Source organism: Sylvia atricapilla, chromosome 13 (assembly GCF_009819655.1).
Source record: "Sylvia atricapilla isolate bSylAtr1 chromosome 13, bSylAtr1.pri, whole genome shotgun sequence".
NCBI classification, from domain to species: Eukaryota; Metazoa; Chordata; class Aves; order Passeriformes; family Sylviidae; genus Sylvia; species Sylvia atricapilla.
In genome coordinates this window covers 7,417,028-7,444,009 of record NC_089152.1, presented here as the reverse complement: position 1 = coordinate 7,444,009, position 26,982 = coordinate 7,417,028, and the positions used below count along the sequence as shown (strand labels likewise).

The 26,982-nt window shown below is 45.9% G+C and overlaps 1 protein-coding gene across 3 annotated transcripts in view; it reads left to right on the top strand.

The window, feature by feature from the left end:
* Positions 1-26,982, top strand: part of NTRK3 (neurotrophic receptor tyrosine kinase 3) — a 206,207-nt gene that overhangs the window by 126,481 nt on the left and 52,744 nt on the right. The window contains exon 13 of one of the 3 annotated variants that reach the window (XM_066328295.1): positions 11,187-12,652. The exons of the other annotated variants lie outside the window; for them this stretch is intronic. Coding sequence (XP_066184392.1) covers positions 11,187-11,305 — 119 coding nt within the window. The 3' untranslated portion in view covers positions 11,306-12,652. Of the gene's footprint in view, positions 1-11,186; positions 12,653-26,982 lie in introns of those variants that run through there. 3 annotated transcript variants of the gene reach the window in all.

Below are 26,982 nucleotides of genomic sequence, written 5' to 3'. Positions count from 1 at the left end.
TTTGAGAAGAAAGAAAGAGGAGGCAGGAGCCCAGAATCCACAGCCAAGCTTATACCTGCAGCACTTACCTTGTTGCCTGGCTGTAATGTCCCGTGTAGTTCAGCTTGGATGGGACCTGCAGGCTTGTTTTATTTATTTATTTTCCTGATTGTGCTGAAGGGGAGAAAGGATGGAAGCTACAGCAGAGAAGGGCCCTCATTTGTAGATGTTGGCACCGTTGATTAGCCTCAAGGAGTCATTAATCCAACAGGCTGGACACTCTCTTGATGGAGCTTATCTCAGGAGGGGAGGGTTGCCCGTGTCTCCCTGTGGGCCCTGGGTGAGTGTTCAGCTTTCTCCTTTTGTCTCCAATTAGATGCTCGGTCCTTTGTACCACTGTGTTTCACCTGCCTCAAGGACCCTTCACCTGCCTTCCGCCTCCGTAATTTACCAGTAGCTCCGAGGGGAGAAGGAGGGTCTGGTCTCAATTTGTGTGGCTCATTTGCATGTGAAATCAGCAGGTCCCTTTGGCAGAGCTGCCAGCAGCCTCCTGGCCCCGCTGCTCTCATTCAGCATGGCTTTGACAGCTCCAAGGCCGTGGCTCGCTGAGCGGTGGCAGGGCTTGCTCGTAAACTGGAAGTGTCACTGTGTTTTTGCAGAGCTCGTCCAGAAAATGGTGTTTTTCAGCAGCTCATAAAGGAGATGTCAGCCTGGGATTTGGTCTGTGGAAAAAGAACCTGCTTTTGCAAGCTTCAGAGTGCACAAGCTCTCAGCTCTGGCTTCAGGGCCATCCCTGCTGGCTGGGATTGCTGCTGGGGCAAATTATTCAGCTGATGGTTTCGTTGCTAATTTCCTCATGGGTCCTGGGCTCTGACTCTGTATTTGTCTCAGGGTATTCCTCATTCTCAGCCCTGTCTTTTCTTGTCCTGTTGGGCTTTCAGTGGGCTTTTGATTGAAAATGGATCTGTTGTGGTGAGAGAGAAGGGTCAGAGAGGCACTGGCAGGCAAAATCTACATAGGGGTTGAATGAATAAATCAACAGGTCTCCAGGTGTGCCACCAAACAGGCTCTCTTGTCTTGATTCAAGGATTTAGTGGGAAGAGGCCAGGCAGTGGAGTGGCAGTGGTCTCTATGGACCAAAGGAATAGAATCATAAATCTTGAGGACAGGAAGAGGGTGAGGAGACTGGACAATGGTCACTTGCGTGTATCTCCCTGGAAGAATACCAGGTTCAATGAAAGAAGCACAAATCTAGGCCTGATTTTTTTCTCTCATTTCAAAATATTTAATCAGAGAATCAAATATGATGTCTTTTTAAGAAGAGGCTGGCACACGGCAGCTGGATGAGTGTTGCAATCAATGTATCCGCTGTGGAATGTTTCCTGCAGAAGTATTACATCCTCTCTCATTTACTTGATGATCTTTAGGGTGAATCAATCAAAAGATGCTGCACACAAATAGTTCAGCCTGTGATCCTGTGGGTGTCCATTACAGAGGTATTTGCTCCATGTTAATAGACCTGTTGATTAACAAAAAAATCTACTGTTTTTTAAATAGAAAGCTGTTACTTGATGGCAGTTGTTAGCATTGGTTCTTCTGCCTCTCCACCTCCCCAGCACAGCTCTTATTCTGTGCCAATGCAGGTGACTGCAGCAAAACACAGGTCTGCACTGCTGGAGAGAAGAGACTCACATCTCACTCAAGCAGTTATCTGAGGAGAACCTTCTCCTGGAGGTTGGAAAGGGCAGAGAGAGACTTTTCTGTACTCGGTGGGTGATTTCACCACTCTGTGTCTTGTTCTGTTAATTGTGTTTCTGCACCCATCCAGCTTGGCATGTGATGGCCTGTTGGACTTCAGGTATATCTGAAGAAGATATCCCCCTGAAATTCCCATCAGGCCGAGGCTCAGCAGCTGCTTGAGGAGTCTGATTGGGTTTTACACTAGCTGAGTGCACAGGAGTTTTTTTTTGGGTCTGTAAAGCTTATACTCTGCTGGAGCAGTAGTGCTCATGTTTTTTCTCTACAACATGGGCATTTGTCAAATCTCCACATTTCTGGGTGAAAATGTGCCCATGTTGCAGTGTTAGCTGTTGCTTTTCTGATGCTAGCACAGCAAGAACCCCAGCTGGAATTTTAAGCATTAAAAGGTCAGGATGATGCCTCCTGCACAGAAGATGTCCTTACCTTTGATAGCCAAATCTGAGCAGACCCAACCCCGTGATGACTGAAGCTACGCAAACGAGGGAGCAGCTTATTCAGTGCTGCCAGAGCTCTGGTGTGGCACTGGGAACACATCCCAGGACAGACCAGTGTGCTGAGTTGTGACACAGCTTCCTGCAGGGGCAATGACACAGCAGGGCTGAGCCTGAAGGACCAGGCTCGTGGCTGTGGGCTGTGTTCAGCCTCATGCTGGCAGCTGCCAGCAGCTGTTCTGCGATCTGGGAAGGATGTTGGGATCTTTCCTGCTGAGCTGGAGGCTGTGGGAGCATTTGGTCCTCTCCCAGGCTGCTGGTGCAAAGCAGCCACTGTTCAGTTTGGTGGGCCAAGCATCACTTCAGGCTCCACTGCAGAGGGGACCGACTCCCCCGTGTCACTTGTTTATCTCTGTCATTTATTGCTACAAACCAACTCACCCAGAGCCGTCCTTCCCACAGCTGGTGGGAGTCAAAGTGCCGAGGCTGTTAGTGGATTAGGGCAGCAGAGTGAAAACCATTTGGCATTTCTATCCTGATTCTTCTGGGTGCCTTTAATTAGCATGATTGCTCAGCTCAGATTTTGCCATGTTCTTTAGCTCCCCTGGTTAGGATAATTATTCCCCCAGCTCCTTTTGTTCCAATTCCTGATCGCTTACAAAGTCTCCTGTTAAAAGCCATTAAATCCGTAATGTGAGAGTAAATGTTCAGCAGCGTTGTGCTGTCAGCCCCACACGTGTGAGCTCAAGCTCTCAGCCCCTGTCCTGCACTCCTCTGCTCCCTGCCACGTGCTCCCTGCTGTGGCATCACTCTCTGCCTCCCTCTCACGCTTCCCCCCCAGACATCCCACGTGTCCCACAGGCAGCAGGTCTGTGTGCACACCCTCCCTGCTTTCTGCTGGCACTTTTGGCATCACTCAGCTTGGTTTCCCCTGTGCACAGGCTGGTTTCGACAGTGAGGTTGAATTCTGGGCTGTGGACTGTGATCTCTCACATTTAGTTGCATGTGCAAATATGGAGGTGCTATTAGAAGTGTACGTCCTTGCATATATTTTTGCCTTGGTGTGGGGAGTTCTTGCTTCAAAGAACAGCTAAAATAGAGATGTCCTAGCTGTGGTGGAAAGCAGGACTTTTGTTGATAGATGATGGAGAAGAGGAAATACTTATTTTCCTTATTTTTAAAGTAAAGCTGTTGTCCTCTTTCTCAAGAATAAAAGCCTTCAGTGGAGGGAGAACAGGTTTTGGATAGCTTTGTTCCCAGGAGTCTCCATGTTGCAGTGCCTCCCCATTTAGAGCCCTGTGAGCTCAGCCCCTTCACTGTCCCTCATCTCTGCTGATGTTTGATCAGCACATGCCAATGGCTCAAGTGGGGCAGACACACAAAGGCTTACACAGAGTGACGTGGTGTGAAATAAGATTGGGCTCAAGTGCTTTAAATGCCTTGTGCATTTGTGTGAGAGGGAGACTTATTTGGAGACCCAGAATGAAACTGGGGCAGAGAAGGGTCTGGCAGACGTGTAGTTTGTTAAGCTCAGAGCTGATTGCTTGAGCAAAAATTCACAGCTAGACCACTTGTCAGGAAAAGCTTGTCAGAAGGGACTCCTGGTCCATCCTCCCTCCTTTGAATGATGACCCCTAATCAGCAGCAGACGCACATTTTGGGCTTAGATCTTGAGTTGCTGCCCTGCTGTGCTGTTCCAGACCTTCTCCACTCTGCAAAGCTCACCCTCTGCTCTGGGGTGGAGTAAGGGTTTCCTTGCACAGCAGCAGCCCCCTCACAGGACTCCTCACTCACCTCGTCGGTGCTTTGCTGGCTGCAAGGAGCTTTCCAGGCATTTCATACATTCTCTTGCAAAAACCTACCATGTTTCATGTTTGTTTGGTGGGAGCAAATCCCCTTCTCCTGCAGAATGAAGGCTGCCACAAATACCTGACACTCTTTTGGTTGGTACTATCCAAACAGTCCCACAGGGGCTCCATAGTATCAGCATAAACCCATGTTTTTCTGTCTTCCCCTGGGAGAGCACAGCCTTCCCTGTGCCCTGGGGTGTGTGTTTTAGAGCTTGTGAAATGCTGAAAGATACCAAGACATGGTCTCAAAACAAAATCTGGAGCTGGGAGCTCTCCCTTGGGAAGTGTAATAACACCCTTTGACATATTTTGGTGCAGAAGACAACTTATTTTGAGAACCATCTACCGGGGCAATTATCAAGAGCTGAAGAGCTGTCGTGGCAGCTTCATTTCCAAAGCAATCAGCAGAGCAGGAGCACTGGAGAGAACACAGATGAAGAACAATAATTCCGGACAATGCAGCATCCAAACAGCCTAAAAAAAATCAACAAAGCCTTGTTCTTCGAAACTCCCTGCTGCTCTCACTATGTTTTAGCCCTCAGCTCTTCCTATTCCCATTTACAGCTCCTCTGTAGTGCTCAATGCCTCCTTGCCTGCTGAGATCTCCTGCGCTCCTCAGTTTCCATCCTCGGTTTGTAAACTCCACAAAATCGTGTTTTCCCACAGGATGTCCTTACTGACACTTCAGACTCTTGGGCTTGTACAGCTCCTGGGCTTCCTGGAGGGCAGCTCTGGCCTTTCTAGATGACATAAGGCATTGCTGGAGCAGATGGCAGAGTAAAGAGACTTGAGCAAGCAAGGATTTATTCTGGGCCTTGATCAGCTCCTCCCATCCTCTGAAGAGCAGGAGAGCATCCCTGGCAGTGCCTGGGCTGGGAAGGTCCCAGCTGCAGGCTGCAGCAGTTGTGTGCAACCCTGTCCACCATCTGTGTCTCTTCTTGGTGTCTGCTGTCATATCTCAGCCCTCTGGCTTTACTAAGCACTTCTGTCCCCTTCTAGAGCCCGGAGCTCCTGCAGAGGATGGGAGCCTTGGAGCTGGGGCTGTTCCCTGTTGGATGTTCAGGGCTGTCGCTGGTTCCTTTGGAGACCTTGGAGAAAACGTGGTCCTGCTTTGTGCCACCGTTTTGCCGCCTGTGTGATAAATATAACAGCTCCTTCCTCCCCAGGGAATGAGCAAGGCATAACAAATTAATGTTTATGAAGCACTTTCCAGCTGAAAAAGAAGTTTGAAACAGAGCTGTTGCTGTTCTAACTCAGGGGCTTCCTTTACTGGTTGGCTCTTTGATGTGGTGATCTGTGGTACTGGTGGATCAGCTGTACCATAATTGGAATTAATCAGCAATTAAAGAACACGAGCCCAACCAGATTCTTTCCCAGTGGATATTCATTTCTGGGCACATTAGTCAGTGGTTTCAATAACTCTGTAAAATGCTTAGGGTAGCTATTGCTATCTGAAGCAGCTGGGGAACAGAGGCAGTGTCACAGGGACACGGATACCTGTCAGGCAAAGTGGAAATAAGAAGCTCTTGTAGCACTGTGCTTAAATTGGCAGAACTCCGAGGGCTGACTTGAAAAAAAAAATTAAAAATTGACATAAGAATATATTTGAAAACCAAAGTGATGAAAATTATGTATTACTTGCTAGGATGGGCTCTTTCATGCCAGATCCCTTGGGCTTTGTGCAGCACAGAGGCAGTGAGAGTGCATGGTGGTGAGAAGTGGGGACTTGTGGAGGCAGGGAGACAGGTTTTTTACCTCCCAGCAGTGAGAATGGTAGAGAAGAAGGCTGCTGGAGGTTTCAGTGCAAGCACAAGGAGGGGCAGAGGCAGGGAACAGCTGGACTATGCCCATGGTGTCAGCTACCACCAGCTTTGCAAACACTTGCCCACAGCTTGTTCTCATGGCTGTCCTGTAACCCCTGAGAGTTGTGCCATGTGTCTTTGCATGGCCGTGGGTATTTCGGGGGACAAAAGAGCCATTCTCCTTGCTCAGGGACCTTATCTGTGACCCACTACCACTTAAATAAGGCAGAGACCAAGCTTTGCATGGGTGAGACTGCTGGGTGCCCAGCCTTTCCCCCTTCCCTGGTCCTCTTACAAGTAGTTTCACATACTCTGGCTTCAATCTAACAAAAACAAAACCGATGAGGCCCAACTGATCTGGCTCCTTTCCATCATGCAGTGGGCCTCTGAGTGGCTTTAAATAGCTGCACCTCCGTGCAGGCTGGAGAAAAAGCACTGGCTGTGCTTCTGGACAAGAGGGTAGCTTTGGCTCAAGTCACAGGCCATCTCAGACCTGAAAATAGCCTTTTTTTTTCTGTCATCTTTGGTCTTAAATAGATTTTTTTCCCTTCTTATTTTTCATTTTATACCCTGTTAAGTGCTTTCCTACTTTGGGGCTTTTCCTAAGGGGGATTGGTGGGGAATCTTGGAGCTCTGCCTCCTGAGCTATCAGGCTACATCATTTAGTATCTTGGAACTATTCCATCCATTAAAGAGTTCCAGAGAAAACAAACTTGTGATCCTGGCTAATATGGACACGGCCTACGTTAGTGGTGGCAACAGTGGAAACACAACGGATACTGGAATTCCTCTGACCAAAGGTTTACTGAACCTTACAAAATCTTCAAGAGTTCTACCCATGGAAAGCTGTGAATGCTGCCCTTTCCTCAAGGAAAAGCTGTTTGTCCATTGAGTGCCTGAAGAATTCTCTTACCCCTTCCTCTGCTCTGGCCAAACGTTAGAGAAATTTATGTGGAAATGGGATCTTCTGGGTCCATTTGCTTCTGCTTTCCTCTTGTTCTCAGCCCATCTCTTCCTTTCCCTGCCCTCTAAAACACTCACAGCGCTGTGATCTTCTGTTTGTGGTTTTGGGTTGTGGACAAGCACAAGAAGATGGCACAAGCTGTGACTAGAGCTCCATCTAGCACATTCCCAAGAGGTTTCCTGTGACGTCCAATCTCATTGATTAAAGTGGGAGACTCCCATGCCAGAGATTTAACCATGGAAAATGAAAACAGATACAAGGTGAGATGCCATGGAGGGGAACAAAGATCCTGTCTACATGAAAATGAAGGATTATAAGAATTTCTGTAGCTCTCACAGACTATAATCTAAGAAGAGGTGTAATCTACTTGAGGATCTGCTTGAGGTCTGTGTATCAATGTGAAATTCGTCTGTGGACTGAATTTTCTTGAGGTTCTCCATTGCGGTCAACACTGTTGGGCTGGTGTGAACGAGGTGACATCTGGGCTCTTTGACTTTACCTTGGAAGGTAGAGGAGATGATATGGTAATCTGCAGCTGAGAGCATCAGGGAGAACCTCACAGTGTGTTTCTGCTGACCTGCTTTGTTGTGGCAAGCGAGACCTTAGGCTGGTTTGCATCTCACTCTGTTACATGCTGTGAGGGGAAGGAAAAGAAGAGGATTTTGTTTCTTAGCCTGGCAGGTGAACCCATCCATGACAGGAAACCTGGGCTGTTGTGTTGCTTACCCCTCAGGTATAGGCACAGCAGTGCTGACTTTGACCAAAGGGATGGCTATTTCCTTTGCTCAGGATGTGGGCCAGGCTTGATGGTTTTCATGCTTTCTTTGATGCTATTCATGCTTCATATGTGTGCATAGAGAGAGATAAAATGTACACTGTTGTTGGAGTCTCCTACTGCTTTTCCTTTATATCATAAATTCGGCTGTAACTCAGAAGAGAGCTTAAATCTCCATTGCCTAATGTGAGCTGCGTGGATAGCAGAGTTATGTTTGGCCAGCTTGTTGCCCTTAATTTGCTATTTTTGTTTAACCCATTTTTGCCAGGTGTTGTATAGCATCCTGTTGCTTTTCTCATCCGTTCCCACGGCAATTTATATTGCTGTTTCAGAAGCAGTTTCCATCCCTGGGTTTCAAAACTGGTCTGCACCACTCCTGCTGTGGCAGATAGGGATGCCGTGAGGAGTAGTGCATCATTTTCTACGTCATTCCCTCACCTCCCCATGTCACAACCCCTGCTGCTCCTCTCAGGTGATGTGGAGCAGCCTCAGGTCTCCAAAGCCCTAGAAGCATGCTTTATTTGAATAGTGACAATTTTATCAGAAGGCACACAAGGAAGGCAAGGTGAAAATATCTGGTTTTTCTCCTTAGTTTTGCTCTCTCAGTGGAGGAAGTGTGTTTCTGGCAGGGCACTGTCCATAGGCTGGATTGGTACAAGCATGGGGCAGAGTGGCCAAAACCCACTAGTGAAGGTGTTGGGAAACACAAGACAGCTCTGGAGGACTAAGAGGATGGCCAGGGTTGAGGACAAAAACTGACTGCGTGGTTTGGTTGCCTTCAATTTTCTTGTCCTTTCATTGCCGCATCCATCCAGCCTGCTTAGAGAAAAGTCCCATCTGCTCCCTCCATCTCAAGCTGTTTGAGCTGCACAGCAAATCTGAGCTCATCCCTCCTTCCCTGTTCTCCAACACTCTCCATACATTTATTCCACTACCATACAATGGCTATTAGTAGAGAGAGTATCATGTTTTAATTTAAAAAGTGATATCACTAGAACTGGGAGAAGCACAGAGTTTAAGTACATCAGACTCTTCTCAATTTTTTAGGTCTTTGGAGATGTTTTGGATTTTGATCTACAGGGTGGGGATTTTTACCTCCTTACTATTTTCAGGCTTGCATGTTGGAGTTTCCCTACAAATCTACAATGTCAAAGATAGTATTTTTCCTCCCATTTTCCAGCTGGCACTGACAAATATGAAACTCCACGAAAGTTATTGTTTTTAAAATTTCCCCAGCTCCTTCTAGGAAGTTGAACACTTCAATTTCTCCTTCTATTTTTTTTTTCTTTTAACAAGATAGAAAGAAAAAAAAAAGTAAAGCAAAACCCACACATTTTTTAAGACATTTTCAAGCCAGTTTTTCAGAAGCTAATAGCTGTGATGGTAGATGACATTTGTCATAGCAGCATCCAAACTCTGAACCTGTTGAGATTCACCCATTTTAACCCTGGACATCTCCGTGAGCATCATCCATCTCACATCTGTCAGCAAAGACATAAACCTAGCAAGAGCCTTGTTGGTTTCTGCTCCATACAAGAGAACGGGGTTAAAAGTAGCAGTACAATAGGGGAAACAGCAAGTGAGGAAGAGAGAGAAAACCAGTCAGGAGAGAAGCATGTTTTTTTTCAGATTCTTTGGGGACTTTAATAAATCAGAAGGAGAGGATGCCAAAAGGACCGGTGCTGCATTGCTCTCCCAAGCCAGCGGGATGTGTGCTCAGCCCTTCAGCTCCAGAAACGTGGGCTGTCCTCCTGCCACGCTACTCGGCGTCCCTCGGCCCCACTGCAGCCCCATTTCTGCAGAGACCCTGCTGTCACTGGAGATCCCTGCAGCTGGGATTCACAGCACAGCACTGATGATGCACAGCAAAGCCCTTGGAGTCCCCAGCCTTAAGTCTTGCTGGTCTTTCACATGTCCCTTCTCTGGGGCTGTGTGTCCCCTGTGGGTTTTTAGGTCTGTTGGATGTGGCCCGGCAGAAGTGAAATTGTCTCAATTTAGCAGAGCTAAGGAATGCAAAGAAAATAAAGCAGACAGGAGTTCTCCTTGGAGATACTTGGTATTGTTGAGGATAGACTTTCCCAGCTATCCTTTGGCAGCCATAAAATATATTTATATTATGAAAAACAAAACACGATAAATAGTGACGTTCAGGGATGCCGTGTTTGTTTGTGTCCCAGTGACTCTGATCACTTTAAACCGTGAGAGTTGAGCTGGGCTCTTTCTCACTCTCATTTTGTTTACTAATGATATTTCAACACTTGGAATTTGCCTATGAATCTTTTTTATGACACATGAACCAGAGTGGAGCCTGGCTTACTCTCCCATGTGGATCAGCCCTTAAGGGCCGCTGAGAATAACAGATAGTTTCCCCCAAACAAGTTTAAACAGTTCCAAACCAAACAAACAGCTTTTGTCTGCATCCTCAGGTCCATCAAAGGAAACATATATTTGATGTGCAGATGAAGTAAGATAGTGCAGTGGATAAATCTAAATAGATATAAAAGACAAAATAGAAAGAAGAAAAGAAAAATCTTCTGGCTGGTGTAGTTTTGGTGTGGGAAAATTTCCTAGCCTGTTTGAAAGTACTCTTCATATTGAGATCAATCCTTAATGGCATCTAAGCTGCTCCATGCTGCTCTAGTGATGCCAGACTTGAGTTAACTTAGCTGATTTGTTCAGGATCCTGTGACTGTATGAGGTGCAGGAGTATTTTCTAAATCTTAGAGCAATTATGTAGTCAAGATATTCCAGTACTTTCTTGTAAAAACCCTTTAGACCCATGAAAATTTGGTATAGATGAGAGCAATCCTTGAGATCCTGCCATGCACATCTTGGTCATGGCAAACAAGTGAATTTCCCTGGCTGGGGCATCCCAAGGCAGGTACATTCTGTAGAGATGTTTGATACAGCCCTTTAAAATATTGTATTTGCCCTGTAAGTTTGTTGGACTGAAGGAAGGAGCTTGCCTATGATCTTTGCTCCTTTCATTTTTCTTTCTCATCTGGCCAGTGTTTCTGGCAAATCCTAAACCTTCAGATGACTTTTAGAGAGGTGGGGTTGTGTGAGGAGAAGATGCCTCCAGCATGCAAGGTTCGGTGTAGATGGGACAGCTGCGATGAAAAAAGGTCTGTGGGGTTGTGAGAGTCAGATCTCCCCAGCCTTGCAATGGTACTTTTTGGCTTCAAGAATGTTATGCCAGATTTAGATAAATCATGAAAGAAAAATAGACACAGGAAGGAGTTTCCCTATTCCTCACTGTCTGCCTAGGGAAAAGATGGACTAGGTAGGAATTTGGACTTAGTGGGAACCTCTGGAAAAGAGTTGTTCCCAGTTGTCTGTCCAGACCTCTTGCATGCCCCTTGTCCTCAGAGCACTTGTGCCTGCACGCTCCACATGAAATGATTGCCTGTTCTTTATGGAAAGACAGAGTGAGGTAGCCCTGCCCGGAGAGGACATTTTGGCTTTAATTTAATGGCAGCCATTTGCTAGTTATTCATTTAATTCTTTTTTATATAATCACATGTGTGTCGATATCTCTCTCTTTTTTTCTAGTTTTGCTCTTTTTTGTTTTTTCGTTTACTTTATTTTGCTTTTTTCTTTTTTCTGTTTTTTTTCCCCCTTTAGGTTTCAGAGAAATTATGTTGAATCCAATAAGCCTCCCTGGACATTCCAAACCTCTTAACCAAGGCATTTATGTTGAGGATGTCAGTGTTTATTTCAGCAAAGGACGTCATGGCTTTTAAAAACTCCTTAAAAGTCCCTGTTCTGATGTCAAGTTTATAGGCTGTGCCCTCAAAATGGTGGGAAGCAGTAAGCGTGGTCTGTATGGATTGAGGTCTCCTCCTAATAGGACTCTACAGCCCTGCCTGTACGCACGTTAAAGCCAACTGAAACTGTGGTTTTCTGTCACCAGATAACAGGGTTGTTCTTTTCCTCCAATGGTCGCTGTGTTCGTTAAATATTCCTGCAAGGCACAACAGCAGCAATGAGAGCAAATAAAGAGAATTAAAACCCGGTTGAAAGGAGTCATCCTAATAACACAGTAAATAATTGTACTTTTGCTTTAAAATAAAACACAAAACAAAAAAAAAATAAAACAAAAAAAAACCAACCAAGCCAACCAAACTGACATCTTTAGTCATGTCCTCCCTGCTTGGAGTTTTCCTTGTAAGCTTGTGTCTTCGCAACACCCAGTGAATGCTGCCATCACCTCTTACGTGGCCCCGCCATGGGAGGTCTCCCAGAGCGAGCTGAGGCGGGGAGCCTGGAAGAAACTAAAGCAGAATGAAGACTTTTGGTAAGAACAAAGGCAGCCCTGCTCCCAGTTCTTGCACAGAAAATAATGTTGGAAGGAATGAGGATGGAAAGAAAAAAAAAAAAAAAGTATCTTACTTCTCTGACAGGAAGAGAGTGTGGTTATCTTTGAAGTGCACGTATTCTAGGAGGCCTCTTTTGTCTGTCTGTCTGTCTGTCTGTGTGTTAGAGCAGCTCATTGGATCTGACCATATCGTTGTCGTACTCTGGTCTCTCCCTGCTGCTTAAATGATGAGCTTTATCTGAGGAGTTGCCTGGACTTCCCGCATGGATGGAGAATCCATTGCGCAGGAGGGTCTGTGTCCTTGCCAGGACTAGAGCAGTAAGCAAAGTGGAAAAGCATATCAGACACACGCAGGGCCCATTGCTGGGCCTTTTCCAGCCCCCTTTAGCTCTGCCCTGTATTCCCACCCCACTAGAGATTGATTGTAATCCAGTTGTGTACCCAGAACCATCAGCTAGAGGCTGGCTGACTGAAGGAGAGGAAAAAAAGTATTCTGTTGCTTCTTCTCTGGCAAAATCAGGAGTATCAATCCTGTTCTGGCCAATATTTGTATTCTCTCCCTCTCTCCTAACCTACTTTTGTCTTACTTCATCCAAAGCCTCTCAGATGGAAAAGTAAACCCTTTCATCCTGTCCTCAAGAGAAGCCAGCTGCCCTCATGGCAACTTGCAGGGCTTTCCTTGGACTCTCGTGATGTCACGTGTATGGGAAATACAGATTTGCTCACACATATCAGTGATAACCTAGATGCAAAGCAGATTTTTCTCTAGAGGACAAAAAATATTCCAAAAGCTTCAGGTGTAGCCAGATCCTTTTGAGAGGAATATTGGACCGGGAGCTTGCTCACCAGCCACTCAGCTTTGCTTGCCTTCTTAGTGGCCCGAGATGACCTTATCATATCAGGGGTGTCTCTAAATCACCAGCCCTCAAGGGTCACTGCCACTGGAAAGGGTTATGGTCCCTCTCCACCAGAACTGGGCAGAAGCCTCAGAATGGATGTTCTGCTTCATCCTGCCTTTACAGGTGACCTGCATGAACCACCCTGGAGATTGCCAGGAGGTTTTATTATCAGCTGTCCCATAGGGATATCGCTGGGAATATTCCATTCTCTTGCTTCTCCTGGTTTGTTTGCATAAAAAGGTAAAGTGCAATAGAAGAGTACTGGAGAGATGGTGGCAGATTGCTTTAAGTTAATGGACGTGTCTTAGGGGGCATCTGCGTTAGCACGAGGAGACCTGGCTCAGGTTGGATGGCTTCAGAAACCATGACCAAATCTCCCAACAACGTTTCCTGCCCGCATCGGAGCTGGAAATGCCAGAGGGGCACTGCCAGAGAGGACCTGCGGCCGTGGGCCACTGACACCTCAATTCTGCAGATTCACAGAGTGAGGAGGAGCTTCGCCAAGCGTGTGAATCACTGGGTGCTTGTCTGAACTGAATTTCCCCATCTCCTGGAAGTCGCCCACCTGACCTGGGGATGTCTTGTCCGTCTGAACTGTCTCCTCTCCCTAGCACTGTTCAGGGGACTCTGCTCTCAACTGTGTGTATCAGTCTTAGAGATGCATCTGTGGGCCTGGACCAGAAGCCTATATCCAAACACCCTAGCAGAGGAGGGGTTGAATTTTGCAGCTCAGGTCCATCTCTGCTTAGAAGAAATCCTCTGGACCGTACAACATAATTAAAAGCAGTTCTCCCCACTGTGATCGATGTCTCAATTTGTTTAACACCAATTAAAGTCTCTGGTTCCTCACTGCTGAAAACGAAAGCCAGTCGTGGCTGTTTGCGATTGGTGGCTTTAAGTAGCAAGTCTAAGGATGTTTCTTTTTTAAATTTTATTTTATTTTTAATTATTGTAAATCATTACCTCATTTTCTGTCAATGAGATTCCTCCATCTTTGAGCATTCTTATCTTGCCATAACTATCATCCTGTGCTAATGGGAAATGGGACGGTCCCTTTTCACAGAGACTATAGGGGTGTTCAATGTCTAGTTTCTTAATAAACACTTTATTTTCTAACGAAACAGCTGCACCAGGCCTCTTCTTTGAAGACAAAATAAATAAATGTTCAGAATGACATGTCCTATAGTCTACTTCTTCGTGAGATGGTCCACATGTGGGGGAGTTTGGTTTGTTTTTTTCTTTGGCGGGTGCGGAGGGTGGGATTTACGATTGTGATGGGAACATGGCTCAGGTGTAGCTCTTGTTTCTGTCACTCTCATCAGGAACAAAGATATTTTCTTGCCTGAAACAGGAGCTTGGCTGTTAATGGTCTCAGCTGACAACCTATTGGTTTTTGTAGAATAAAATGGTCATATTCTCAGGGACAAGCTGGTACTGCAGGAGATTGTGTCAGGATTTGCCAAGACAAGTTTCTATAGTGGAAAAAGTTTTATTAAAAGCCTTATCTCTCAGGAAACTTGACAGTAAAAGATTGTTCTGGCTGCAGTGCTTTTGTTTCAGGATATGCTGTTGCTTCGAGTCTCCTTGCTTGGCTGTGCAAATTGACAAAAACCAGCAAAATTGGTTGTTGGGTTTTGGATTGTTGTCCCCTCCTCAGGAACAATTAATCTTGTGTTAAACTCTCGAGGGTGTGTTTGCTGTTGTGGGGTACAGACAAGTGAGCGCTATACTCATGTTCCTCATTAGAAATTCATGTCCAGGTGGTTGGATACTCCAAGAGAGAGGAACCCTTCTGCAGTGTGTGGGACTTGGCATGGGGGTGTGTCTTAGTAGTTGTGTCTTAGAATTGTTAACAGGAGATGTCACTGATGTAGCTAAAAGCTGCTGTGCCAACCTGCAGGTGACAGTGGGCATGAGGACGGGGGTGTGTTTGAGCACATATTGGTGGATGGTGCTGGAACCCTCTTAGAAAACCTGGTGAGAGTTTTGATGAGCAAATTAAAAACATGTTTTCCAGCATCCTTCTGTTCCTATAACTTCCTGGCATGACTTTCAAGCAAATGTCTCAAAATGATGCTGTGAGTGAATTTCCACATGACCTTCCCTTCTAATGAGTGTGTCTCTAGGAGTGATGGGGTACTGTGATCCACAGGATTAGGTGATGGCTGGCACCTTCACCTTTCCAGGAATGTCTGCAGTGCCCAAGACAAATGTTTGTCTCCTAGCATAACTTTACACAAGGGATGAGCAGCTGAGCTGCATTGGATTCCATCCCTGTTTCCTTTTTCTTTCTGAGGTGTGGGAAACAAATATGGGGTTTGGAAGCTCTGTTTTTTCTTCTCCACTACTGCAGGGTCTGTTATCAGATTTCACAACCCAGAAACATTGCAAACAGTGGTTGATTAGCCAAATACTCAGGCTGCTGCTATGGTCAGCTTTGTTTCTCTTTGTTTTTCAGGGCAACTGACTCCTTACATACGAGTTCCCACAATATTTTTGGTTCTGTCAGTTCAAAAGGAGCTGGTTTAACTATGGGCTCTGACAGGCATCACAGAGGGTTTGGGCACTTGTTTCTTCTTGTTCTTCCTTGTTGGTTGTCTCTGTCGTCTGATGTACTCATGTGAAGGCTCCATGCTCTCCATGACAGCTGGACTGAGTTGATATTGCTGTGCTGCTCTCTCTCCCCACTCTGGCTTCAAATGACTCTTCAAATAAAGAGTTATTACTGAAGGAGCTCGGGATGCAGGTCTGGTAGGGTGAGGGCAGCAGATCTCTGTCAGGAATGATCAGCTCCTCCTGAACATCACAACCTTGCCTCCTCAGGTCTTGTAGAGTGTGGAGCCCGTGTGTGAATAAGCAGAGAAACAAAGGTTTGGCTCATTGTACTTTGACTCTAAAAAGATGGAATCATGTTTCTTAGTTCCTGCTTGGAGGGAGCACGATGGGCACAGTGTGTTTCTGTCACTGTAGCTCTCTCCAGAGTGGAGTCTTTGTGTGGGACCTTGGGCTCAGACTTGCTGCAGGGCAGTGTCTGATGTGTGGGATGCTGTAGGTCATGACTGGGGTATATTGAGTTTCTGCAGCTGTTTATCCACATTGCTCTGAGTCCTGATGTTCTTTGCTGCTCTTTTGTTTATTTGGATGTGCATTTGAGGAGTCATGTCTTCTCTCTCAAGAGGCTTGAGCTTGTTTTGAAGGTGGTTTGGTGTTTCTTTCTACCATCAAGTCTTTGTTCTTTCCCTGTATCTGTGTCCTGCTGTCCAGGGAATTCCTGGGAGCTGTGGAGGTGGGGGGGGAGTCAGAGGAAGCCGCTTCTGCTGATTCAGCAAACTGCAGCAGTGCATCATTGCTCTGCTCTGATTTGTACCCAGAACAAGCTGCAGATCCTCAGGGTTAAGCCTGGCATTAGCAGAGGATAAAGAGGCCTAGATACAGTAGTAAAGCTAAAAACCACGAGTTTGGAGGAGTAGCAGCAAGAGAGCACACAAGAAATCAATGTTGAGTGATTTCATTTTTTTCCTCAACATTTGGAAGTGCTTCTGGTGCTGTTTGTGCAATGAGTCAAAGAGTCCATATTAACCATGCATTTACCAGTGGCTCCAGAGACTGAGCAGTTGGAAGAAAATTTAACAGACTGTGGGGAAATGCATACAGCTGCTTTGAAGGTGTGGGTGTAGTTTGGTAGGAGACCTGCCCACTCACAGCTGGAAAAGGTGCTTTATACCTGGTGAAGCAATGATGCATCTTCTGCTGTTGTGGTGCATTTTGCTTTGCCTTTATGTTCTGTGGTTTCTCCAGTGTTGTCTCTACTACTTTTCTTAAGACAGGCAGGCTCCTTGGTGGTGCCAGCATGTGGTCTGATGCCACAGAGCTAGAATAAATCCCAGCCCACACGCCAGTAAATAACTGCAGGAGGATTCCTTTGCAAAGAGAAGATGATAGTTTCTCCAGCAGTAAAGCAGAGTGCCACTGCAAGACAGCTCCATTTGAATTTTGGTATTATTTTGAACTTATGAGTGTAAGTGCTGACTAATCAGCAGGAATAAATTTTGGTTCTTCGAAGTGGAGGGATTTGTTCTAAGTGCTGGTTAAATGATTTGCTCTGCTGTTGGTGACTCATTTGTGATCTGTGCCTGATTCCTGCAGAGAAGTTGACTTTCTGTAAGCATTTGTTTGTTATTTTAGAGTATTTGGCCTTTTATCTCCAAGATTTTGCTTCAAATATTCATGTTGTGTGATGGGTGTTGGGTTTGCTCTTGGGTTGGGTGAGTGAATGTTTCAGACAGGTAGTCAGAAATGTAACTTGCAGGGATATCCTTCAATCATTTGTTATTTGGGGCTGTCCCTAACCCCATGTTTCTTTTTCATATGTTGAGATTAGTACCATCTCAACAGGCCTTTTTGCAGGCAAGACAAACTGTCATTGCCTGGGCCTTTGGAACAGTTAAGAGCTTGTTTTCAGAGCAAGTAGCTTTCTTGGCTCCAGACTGAATTCTGGGAGCAGCCTGTGTCTGACCTTTTTGTGTGGGTTTCCATCCACTGATGACAGAGCAGCCACTGCTGGAGGTAAGGCTCATTCATGAGGAGTCAGGGAGAGTCAGACTGGAGCTGCATTAGGCTCAGTAAACTGCCAGGATGTCTGAATAAAATTATTTTGGCCAGGTCATCTTCATTTTAAGTGAGTCATAGATGTGTCCAGGCTGTTTATTAAGATAACTGGGAGATTGAAGGAGGGGTGCTTGCAGTCCATGGGCTAGGCTGGTGAGGTGGTGGAGTATATTGCAACATTTGATATGAGAGAGAAGGAACTCCTGGTCTTGCAAGCTGATGTATCCAAGGCCTGGTCCTGCCAGGATTCAGTCCCTGGTGCCACTGTCAGACTTGTACAGTGACATCATGCTAATGCACATTTCAAACATCACTGATGTGAGCTCGTCTTGCTAGGCTGAAAAGCCATATCTCTGCTCAGGCTCCCTCACTGAGGCCTTGTTGCCTGGCAATTTTAGAGATATTCTGGATCAACAGAGCATTTTTGGTTTGCTGTATCAGTGTCAGGCAATATGTGAGGATGATAGGAGCAGTTGAGCACAGTCATTTCTTCCTTGATAGTGCCTGGTCCAGCCTCCTGTGGGCTTCTGAAGGTGACTGCAGGTTTGCTTTGTGCTTCCTGGACATATTTGTTTATTGGGTGGTCCCAGAGGGTTTGGAAGTTTAAGTATTTAAGCTCCAGTCACATGCTCAGCCCTGCTGGAACAACTCCAGAGGTACGAGTTCCCCCAAGCCACCGCATCTCACCACGCACAGACATTGCAGGAGACTGAGAAGGGCCTCACTTAAAGACAGGTAAGTTCATTTTTCTCCTTCTAGGGAGCCATTGTTTGTGATGTGCTGGATTCAGACCTCCAGCAGGAATTATTTTGATGGATCTGTTCTAAATGCATCAATGATAACTGACTGCATTAGACAGTATCAGTGGGAAACTGTCAGCCCCTGCTCAGGAGGAAGCAAGGGCTCTTCTGGCTGGAAATGCTGCAGGTCTGGCACTGTGTGGGAGTGGAAAAGCAGAAGAGCCAAGTGCTGCTGGAGGCCGGGGCTAACGCCCACGGCTGCTCCTGTTTGACCACCCGGGTCAGGTGTGGCAACAGAGGGTGCAGCCGGAGCACCAGCAGGTATGGCAGAGCTGTGGGAGGTGTTTGGCAGAGCTGCTGACTCCTTTAGAAGACTTGAGAGCACAGAACTGCAAGGGTGGCTACTTGATGATAGTGCCAGCTTCTCATTTTCATTAGCAATCAGCAAAAAAAGTCTGTGGTGTGCCTTAACCCTCCTGCCCAGAGCCAGCAGCGCATCCAACACAGAGAAAATGCCTTTTTTGCAGCCATATGACATGCTTGCCACTCAATCCCAACAGATCTTATAGCCATGGCTTCAGAAGAAGGTAACAAAATCCCTGACAGTGTGTCTTGGATAAAAGTATCATCCTGTGACTGAGGCTGAGCTCAGTTTAATCCTGTTAACCTCATCGTGGACTCTTGGGAGTTGGGTAACAATTTCTGTAGGTCCTTAAGCTTTCCTGCATGGCTGTAATGCATGAAGCATCTCATGTTTTGCCAAATTTCCTTCTCTGGATTCATGATGCTCATGAATCAGAACCTAAAAAAAAAAAAAAAAAAAAAAAAAAAAAAAAAAGGCAGAATGATATCAGTAGCAATCTCACAAGGGAAAGCAAATATCTCTCACCAAAATGACAGAGTCATCCTTAGAAAACAAAGAAAATTTGTGAACATAAAATATATTGTCATGTACACCCAAATAGATAAGGATTGACAATGTCCCTTCTAAGACCTCTAAGACTCAGAGAACAAGGAAATGTGGTGATCATGAGCTGTAGATTCAGCACAGACTGAAACCTGGCTCTTTGATCCAAAAGGGCCACTGAAATCAAAGGGTTGCGCAGGAATCTATTTGGATAATGCCTTGAAGAGCTGGTTGAACCCTTTGGGCCATGTCTGTGCCTTTAGTTTATAGCACTGTCATGCTCAGTCTGTCATCCAGCTGGGCTGTTGATGTGCCAGCACAGGGAGGGAGCCATCCCACAGCTTGCTGGACATGAGCCACTGAGGACTCCAGCCCTCCCTCTCTGAAATCTCTTCACCTCTCGTTTCCCTATGCTCCCTTCTGAGTAAGAACAGGCCCCACTGGTTGGAGCTTTCACCAGATCTCACCCAGCCCCATGCTTAGGTTCCTGAACAAGAAACCAGAGGATGGTCATCTCTTCAGCTGGAAAGGATATGCCTTTAGCATGACATCCTTGGAGTTGTCCAAAGTGGTATCCTTGTCTGGAGAAGTAAGTAGATGCTCACTGATCATGATGCAGAGGGGTGTGCATATTTCTGTTTGTATGTGTAGTAGGAATCAGATATTCATGATGGAAAGGTGGCGCTGGATTTCCAAGGGAAGAAACACACTCCTGAAATGTGATCCACAGCCCAAGGCAGAGGACTGGAGGTTGGGATGGTAAAGCCTTAAGGGGATTAGGCTGTGACATGGAGGTAAGTTTTTGCTGCAGCTTCCCCATCTGCAGCTCTGTATAAATGATTTAAGTGCCCCACTGACGGTGTCCATGCACTGGGACTCCCAGCAATGGATGAGAATAGCCTGGCTCTGAGCTGGGTGTGATTCCAGACAGCAACTCTGGAGACCCTCAGCAGCACATCTCTGTGTTGTAGAGGCTGAGCTGGGGTCTCCCACAGAGCTCAGCTGCAAGCTCAGTACAGCTGCTTGGGTTTGGGAAGAAGTGGGGAGGCACAAGGGTCCTTTCCCAAGGGACACCCAAGCCCAAGTGCAGGCAGAACACATGCTGCTCCCCGCTCCCTTAAAACCCCCGAAAAAAAAGACTCTTTGTTCTAGGAGATATAGATTATATATATTTTAAGGCTCCATGAATCATTCATGGCCCAAAGATAAAACTGAGCATCAGAGCCAAGGAAACGCTGAGGCTGTGAGGCCAAGCGAGGACCGTTCCATTATGTATTGTACTCAAACTTGACCTGGCAATACCTTCTTGAAATCATGCCTTTGCTTTGGGAAGCCCTCTTTTTCTCCTAAAAATCTGAACTACTCACCTACTTTCAGTAGATAATTGCAGGAAGAAGAGCATAATCAGCTCCTTCCCTTGTTGTGCAGCCTGATGGTTGCCTTTTGAAGAGCTGAGGTGTATGTCCTAGTGAGCACGTGAGAGCAGATGCTGTCTGAGTGGGGCTGTCAGGAAAAGCATGGACATGTTGGCTTGGAAGGAGAATGAAAGAGTCCTAGAGATGCTATGGGATCAAGCAGGGTTTAAGGATTAACACTTAGTCTGGCAAAGTGTCAGGTAGGGATTATTGAACGGTTTGGGAAGAGAGGCTGGGTGTTTTCTGACTGAGCCAAGCACTTCCAGGCTCAGTGTAGCAGAAATCAGCTGTGAATAAGGGTTCCTGCTCATTTGTGGTCACTTGGTGGTTAGCATGAAATGAGTTTGTGGGTATGAGCCTCATGCCTGGCAGGCAGATGTCCTTAGCTCAGAAAATGTCTCTGGTTTCTTGGATAGAAGCAAATGCTGATGATTAAATCCAGAGTGTGGCTGTATGGTGGTGATTTGACCTCTTGGCAAAAAGAAATAGCCAACACAACATGTCTGGATAGCAGCAGAACTCACAGCCAAAAGAGTGGAAAGGGTTTATTTTCTTTGTCCTTTGCTGTTGTTGTTTGTTTGATTCTGTAATCTAAGCGAAGGGCTGGAAGTTGAGCTTTCAGTTTATAAGATCATGGTTTTCTTTCCTATGTCAGTTGTATTACAGTAAAAATTCATGTTCTACTTGTCCTGATTAAATGGCAAACTGTTGTACCACAGCAGCAAGAAACTCTCATGTTGCTTTGCTATTTCCTTTTTAATTACTGTCACCAATTCATTGGCAAGACTAATCTTATTGCTTAGGGCTCGAGGCACCTTCCCTTCCCATCGCTATATGGCCCCAAGACTCATAAAATGCACTTTTGGCAGTAAAGTGAAATAAGAGAACTTAATTTATTTGCTGCCCTTCATTCGTGCCAGCACAAGAACTTCTGAGGCCACAGTCTAGCCTGGGTATCTGGTATTGTCCAAGTTAAAAATAACCCCACTTTTAACTCTGCTCACTCAAAAGTCATTTTTCACCCAGAACCTTTCAGGGCACTGCTTTGCCAAACAGCCGTGACAGAACTAGGGAGAGAGTGGCCAGTGGTGGGGTGACAGGCACCCCACAAGGTCAGGTAAGTGGCTGAATCAGAGCATCAGGGCTGGCAGCTGATAGTTTGCAGCAAGCAAACACCTTGCCATGCAAGATGTCTGCTGCAAAAACTGGGAGAGAAATTATTTAGAAATGTGTGCTCTTTCAAAAGCTTTTATTTTTTAAGAGAGAAAACCTTTCAGGCCTCTTTTTAATTCATAATAAAGAGCAGGTTGAAAAGAAAGAGAGGGCAAATGAAGACAGTGAGCCTCGCTAACTTCCTTTAAAGTTGGAAGGTCACCTTTAAAAATGGATGAATGCAGCATTCGGAGGAAGCTCCAAGGCAGCAGGCCTGGGGTTCAGCACTAGAATAGGAGGCAGAACAAAGATGAAAAGAAGAATCCAGTTGGGATCTAGGAATAGCTGCAGAGCTGCAAATCCCCGTGGTGGACTTGGGTGGAGGCGGTGTTTGAGGGAGCTTCTCTGCCCGCTCTTGGAAAGCTGCAGTTGTGCGTGGTGATGTGCTGGGGGAAGTTAAATTTGGAGCTGGATGGCCAGCTGGACTGCACAGGGGCACATGGACGGATGCTAGCACTGTGGGAGTAAGCTGGGATCTGGGATAAAATTAAAGCACTGCCTGCCCATTTCCATTCAGGGATGCTGGGTAACTCTACAGTTGTCTTGCCTGGTTTGGCTGTGTCCCTGCTGACTTCTCCCCTTTCCTGGGACTCTTCAGGGAGTGGGAAAAGGGTGAGCACAGCACGAATCTTGATGATGACTTGCTGGTTCCCAGTGCCAGCCCTTCCCACCTTTCCTTGACACAACCTGGGAGTTGCCTGGTGGGAAGAGGACACGAGGGGAGGAGTGGGAGCTGTATTGAGTGACTCTGGTGTTGATCTCAGCTGTGCCTGCCCTGGGCAGATGTTCTCTATGCCAGGGGAACAGTTCTTAGGATTCACAATAAGCAATTGCCTGTCTTTCCCTCTGAGCCAAGACGCAGGGGCATCCGACACATGCTATCTATTGCTTATTAAGTGGTTTAACAAGCCCAGCTAATTACAATGTACTCAAGGATTTTGTAGCTTATGAAGGCAGTCCCTGTTTGTTTGTGTCAGTGCTTTAATACATTAATACACCAATTAAACCTCGGGCGGTGTGCGTGCTCACACAGTTTCCATACAGGGAGGCAGGTTGATGGTTTTCATGTCAGCTGGGGCTTCTCTGCCTGTTACAGCTCCAGCTCTGAAGGGATGCTTGTGGTTTTGCACTTAGCCTTGTCACTGGAGGGACACGCATCCCCTACATAAAAACATTGTTCTCCCTGCCCAGAAATACGTTGTTTTACAAGAGTCAGGCAGACATGGGCACTCTGTTGTTAAGGTTTCCTTCTCTCAGGCAGGCCTTGGGGAGTTTCTCGGTCTCTTTCCTTCTCAGTGATGATGATGATACAGGCAATTTGTGCCTGAAAGTGTTGTCTTCTCTGCCTCAATTAGTCCTGAGGGGTCAGCAGTGGGAGCTGCTGTCTGTGACACATGCATTTGTTTGCAAAGGGCCCAGCACATTCATTAAGCCACATGGTAATGAGCAATAATCAGTGCACAAGGTGTCCAGCATGAGCCAAGGCAGGGATGGGCTGGAGCGGGCGGAGAGGGTCAGAGGGAAAAGTCTCCTCAGTGCACTCAGAGCTCAGTGAAAAGAAAGCAATCGTGGGGGGAGGTGAAGGAGAAATGACAGATTAAAGGAAATTGAGCAACTGCAATAAATACACTTGAAATGGAAGTGATTATATTCCCTGTGGAGCTGAAGTGCTGAGGAGGGTCTGCAGAAAGGGCAGCCACACAAAACTAGTGGCCTTTTGGAGAGCTGGCTTACAGGGAATGCAAAATGAGTGGAAGAAAGCTGGCTGGGCTTTAATGCAGGTCTTTCAGACACAGTCGGGAAGGCTGCCCTAAAAATTCACTCTAGTAAAAATAAAGATAATAAAAGGCAGGATGATGAGACTGACATACACCAGGCTGGCTAAGGAAAAGGCTGAGACCATAATGGGCACCGCCGAAGTATCACAATGAAAGGGGTGGGGAGGAAGAAGAATGCAGGAGAAAACAGAGGAATGGAAAGGAGCAGCCATACCCATGCTGAGGGTGAATTTCAGGCAGGAAAGTCCTTTTGCACATAAGCACCTCAGAGACAACAAAACTGGCCTCACGTCAAGGAGGGGTTTGGAACTTTAAGGAAAACAGTGAGCTGGTACAGAGGATATGGAGGAGAAAGTGTTTATCTTGAGAGTGATGTAAGGAGAATTTACGCTGATGACAGAACAAAAGCCAGCCTGAATCAGTGATAAGAGGAGAGAAGGACTATTAAATATTTTTCATCTGCCAAAATTGCATTCAACTTTATGGAGGATGAAGAGTTCATATCAGTGACCAGCTGTTCAAGGGCACAGGACCAGGTGAGCATCCTCTACAAATGGAGGGCACATCCTGGGGGTATGCACACAACTTGCCAAGCTCTTTGCTGACATTTTAATTTGCCTGTTTAAAATTGGGCAGATGGATGAGAGTTGGAAAGTGGTGGACACAGTGGGGACAAGAGACAGACCAGTGAGTTTGGTGTTTGCTCTGGGAAATTGTTGGGAATCTTCTTACAGGATGTTGTGGAAAAACACCTGGAAAGCAATGCTCTGTGAAGGCCAAAGTAATGTGGCTTGAAGGAGTGGGAGATCACACTCAGCCAATCTGTTGTCATTTCCTGAAGAGCTCACTGCCACTCTGAGGGAAATGCAGTGGATATGGTACACTGAGATGTTCCACAAGTATGTGACAAGGACCAGCATCTGAAATTAATGACTAGGGCTAAAAACATTGACAAATGCATCGACAAAACAAAGAACTTGTGTAGAAATCTGCCCTAAGAGCAAGAGGCGGGAAAGGGTTGTTGCTAAAAGTGTTTCCAATTGGAAAGAGGTAGAAGGTAATGTGTTCTGGAAGTCACTGTTAATCACCTGTGTTTTTCTTGATGTCTGCTAATGATCTGGAAGGAAACGCTGAAGGCAGGAACCAGAGTCCTTCCTGCTGTAGCATCAAGGACTGAGGGATTTTTCACCAGCACTGACTATGCCAAAGGTCCCAAACACACCCAGAGCCTCTCCTGATTTGGGATGTGTTTGAAGGAGGAATCCCTCGAGAGAGAAGAGAAGCAGAGAGAGAGACACTGCAAGTTATGGCACAGAGAAACAGCACTATGCATTAAGAAAGGATAAATGAAGCAAACTGGGCGGCATAGGAATTTTTTGTTCATTGAACTCCTTCCAGAAATGAAGATGTGATTTTTAACAGCTCAGTAATTATTCATTCCTTCATTATTTTTTTTTTTTCTTCTCTCTCTACAATCCCAGTTTCTAGTTTGGAGACCTCAGATGACTTGATGTGAGCTCTGTTTGCAGGAGAATTTCAGCCTGGCTGTGTAAATGCAAGAAGTCTGAGTGAAGTTTTGAACTCTGGGTCCTCATATGCACTCAGATATTGATCTGAGTAGGTTTTCCCACTACCTACTTAAAAAATCTCTGCCCTGAGAAAAGGTTAAGAGACTTGATTTAAACTCTTGATTGATAAAGAAAAGACTTCAAGGTGACCTTTTCAATACAAGCTGAATTTGGGGTCACTGTCCAAGCTCAGATTGCAATAAGGAGACAGGATTTGTAGGGAGATTGATGGATTGGATTAGTGGCCTCATTTTGCCATGTTACCATCCCAACATCTGATGCAGGCCCTTCAATTAAGGTAGTAAATAAGGAAAGCCACATACATAGTCTTGTTCAAGGTATTTTTGGATGAAATGCAACCTGTCCTACTCTAGTGAGGAGAAACAGCTAAAGATATGGAAGATCTTTCCACCATTATACCCCACTCAGGTCTCTGCAGCATCACCCACGTATATTCAAGTACAAATTGTTGTTGAAGTTTTGGGAGGTTCTTTTTATGCCTCTGCATCCTCAGGTAATTGAAAATCAGTATTATTCTTTCCCACCTTCCCCAGAAATCTTGCTGATTTTGGTCCTTTCCACCAGCAGTATGTTCTTGCTGTAAAACTTCATAATACACATTGAAATTTAGACTGTGAAGCAATATTATCATATATCTATTATGATATATGTAAATATATATATCATAATATATAGCTTGCTTTTGTAGCTAATGATCCTCATATGCTGCCTTCCCCATGTGCCTTGAATACCAACTGAACAATCATCCAGTCTTCAAACAGAGTTCAGTTAAAGCTGAACATGCACCTTTTCACCATCTGCAATTAATCATGTCTTCTGAGGCTACCAGCACTGCAGAATGCTTTCTCGAGTCTCACCAGGGCCTTTAGGAAGAATTAACTGGGTATATTTCCTCTGGTGCAGACACTGATGTTTGGCCACAGGAGAAAACTGTAGGAGGATTCTAGGATTTTTTTTTTTTTTTTTTTCTTCCCTCCTGCACTCATCGAAATTTGTGCTGGATTTTGTGAAAATTCACCCCAACCATCTGGCTCATAACGGTGTGAGACATCACTGAAGGATGACAGACAGAAAAATGGACAAATACCTATTGTTTTATCACCTTGTGTTCTCCCCATGCTGGGAGTGTCAGGGACAATAACCCAAGATGGATTCTGCTTTATAACCACAATAAGGGCAGGAGGCAGCAGGGACACAGTGAAGCAGAGTGACCAGGGAAGGATGCTCTAACAAGAGCTCTCTTAAACAGTGCTGACCTCCTGGTGATGAGGGATTTTTGAAGCCTACCCCAAGGAAGACCTATATCTGGCTCACCTCTCACTGCTCAAAGAGGTTTGTTTCTGCTGGGGAGAGGAAGGTGGTGCTGGCTGGCCAGAGCCTCTGCACAGCCAACACCTGGAACAAGTTGGATCCCACCGTGGAACAGCTTTGGAGCTGATGCAGGTCTGAGTTGCTGCCCTTAGGGATCCTCTTCTGCAGGATGTACCCAGGGTGCTTGTGGGCTCCTTTCTCTCATCTAGAGCTGCTCTGCTGTTACCCCCCTCATTTTGATTCTACAGCAAGGGTAATCTTGGAGAAAAAGTTGATTTATCTAGGTGTGCATCTTCACAGGAGCAACAGCACAAAATTCATTTCTACTTGTGACTCAGTCACAGGCCAAAGGAGCACAATCATGCACAGACCTGGAGGGTTAAATGAGGACCAGCTGCTCTCCCCATCAGATTAGTAATTCCTTTGTATGATCCTCCTCCTCTTTATCCCTCTCTGCATTTGCTGCCTCTTAACAATAGGCTAAATCACCCAAACCACAGTAATTTTAGAGCCCAGCAGGCAGAGCTGTCTCACATTACTCCTCCTTCAGGGGTTTCCTTCTGCAGGAGGAGTTGGTGAGATGGAAAAGGGGATGTGCAGACAGAAGAAGCAGGCAGAAAGCTAAGGAAACCTCAGGCAGAAA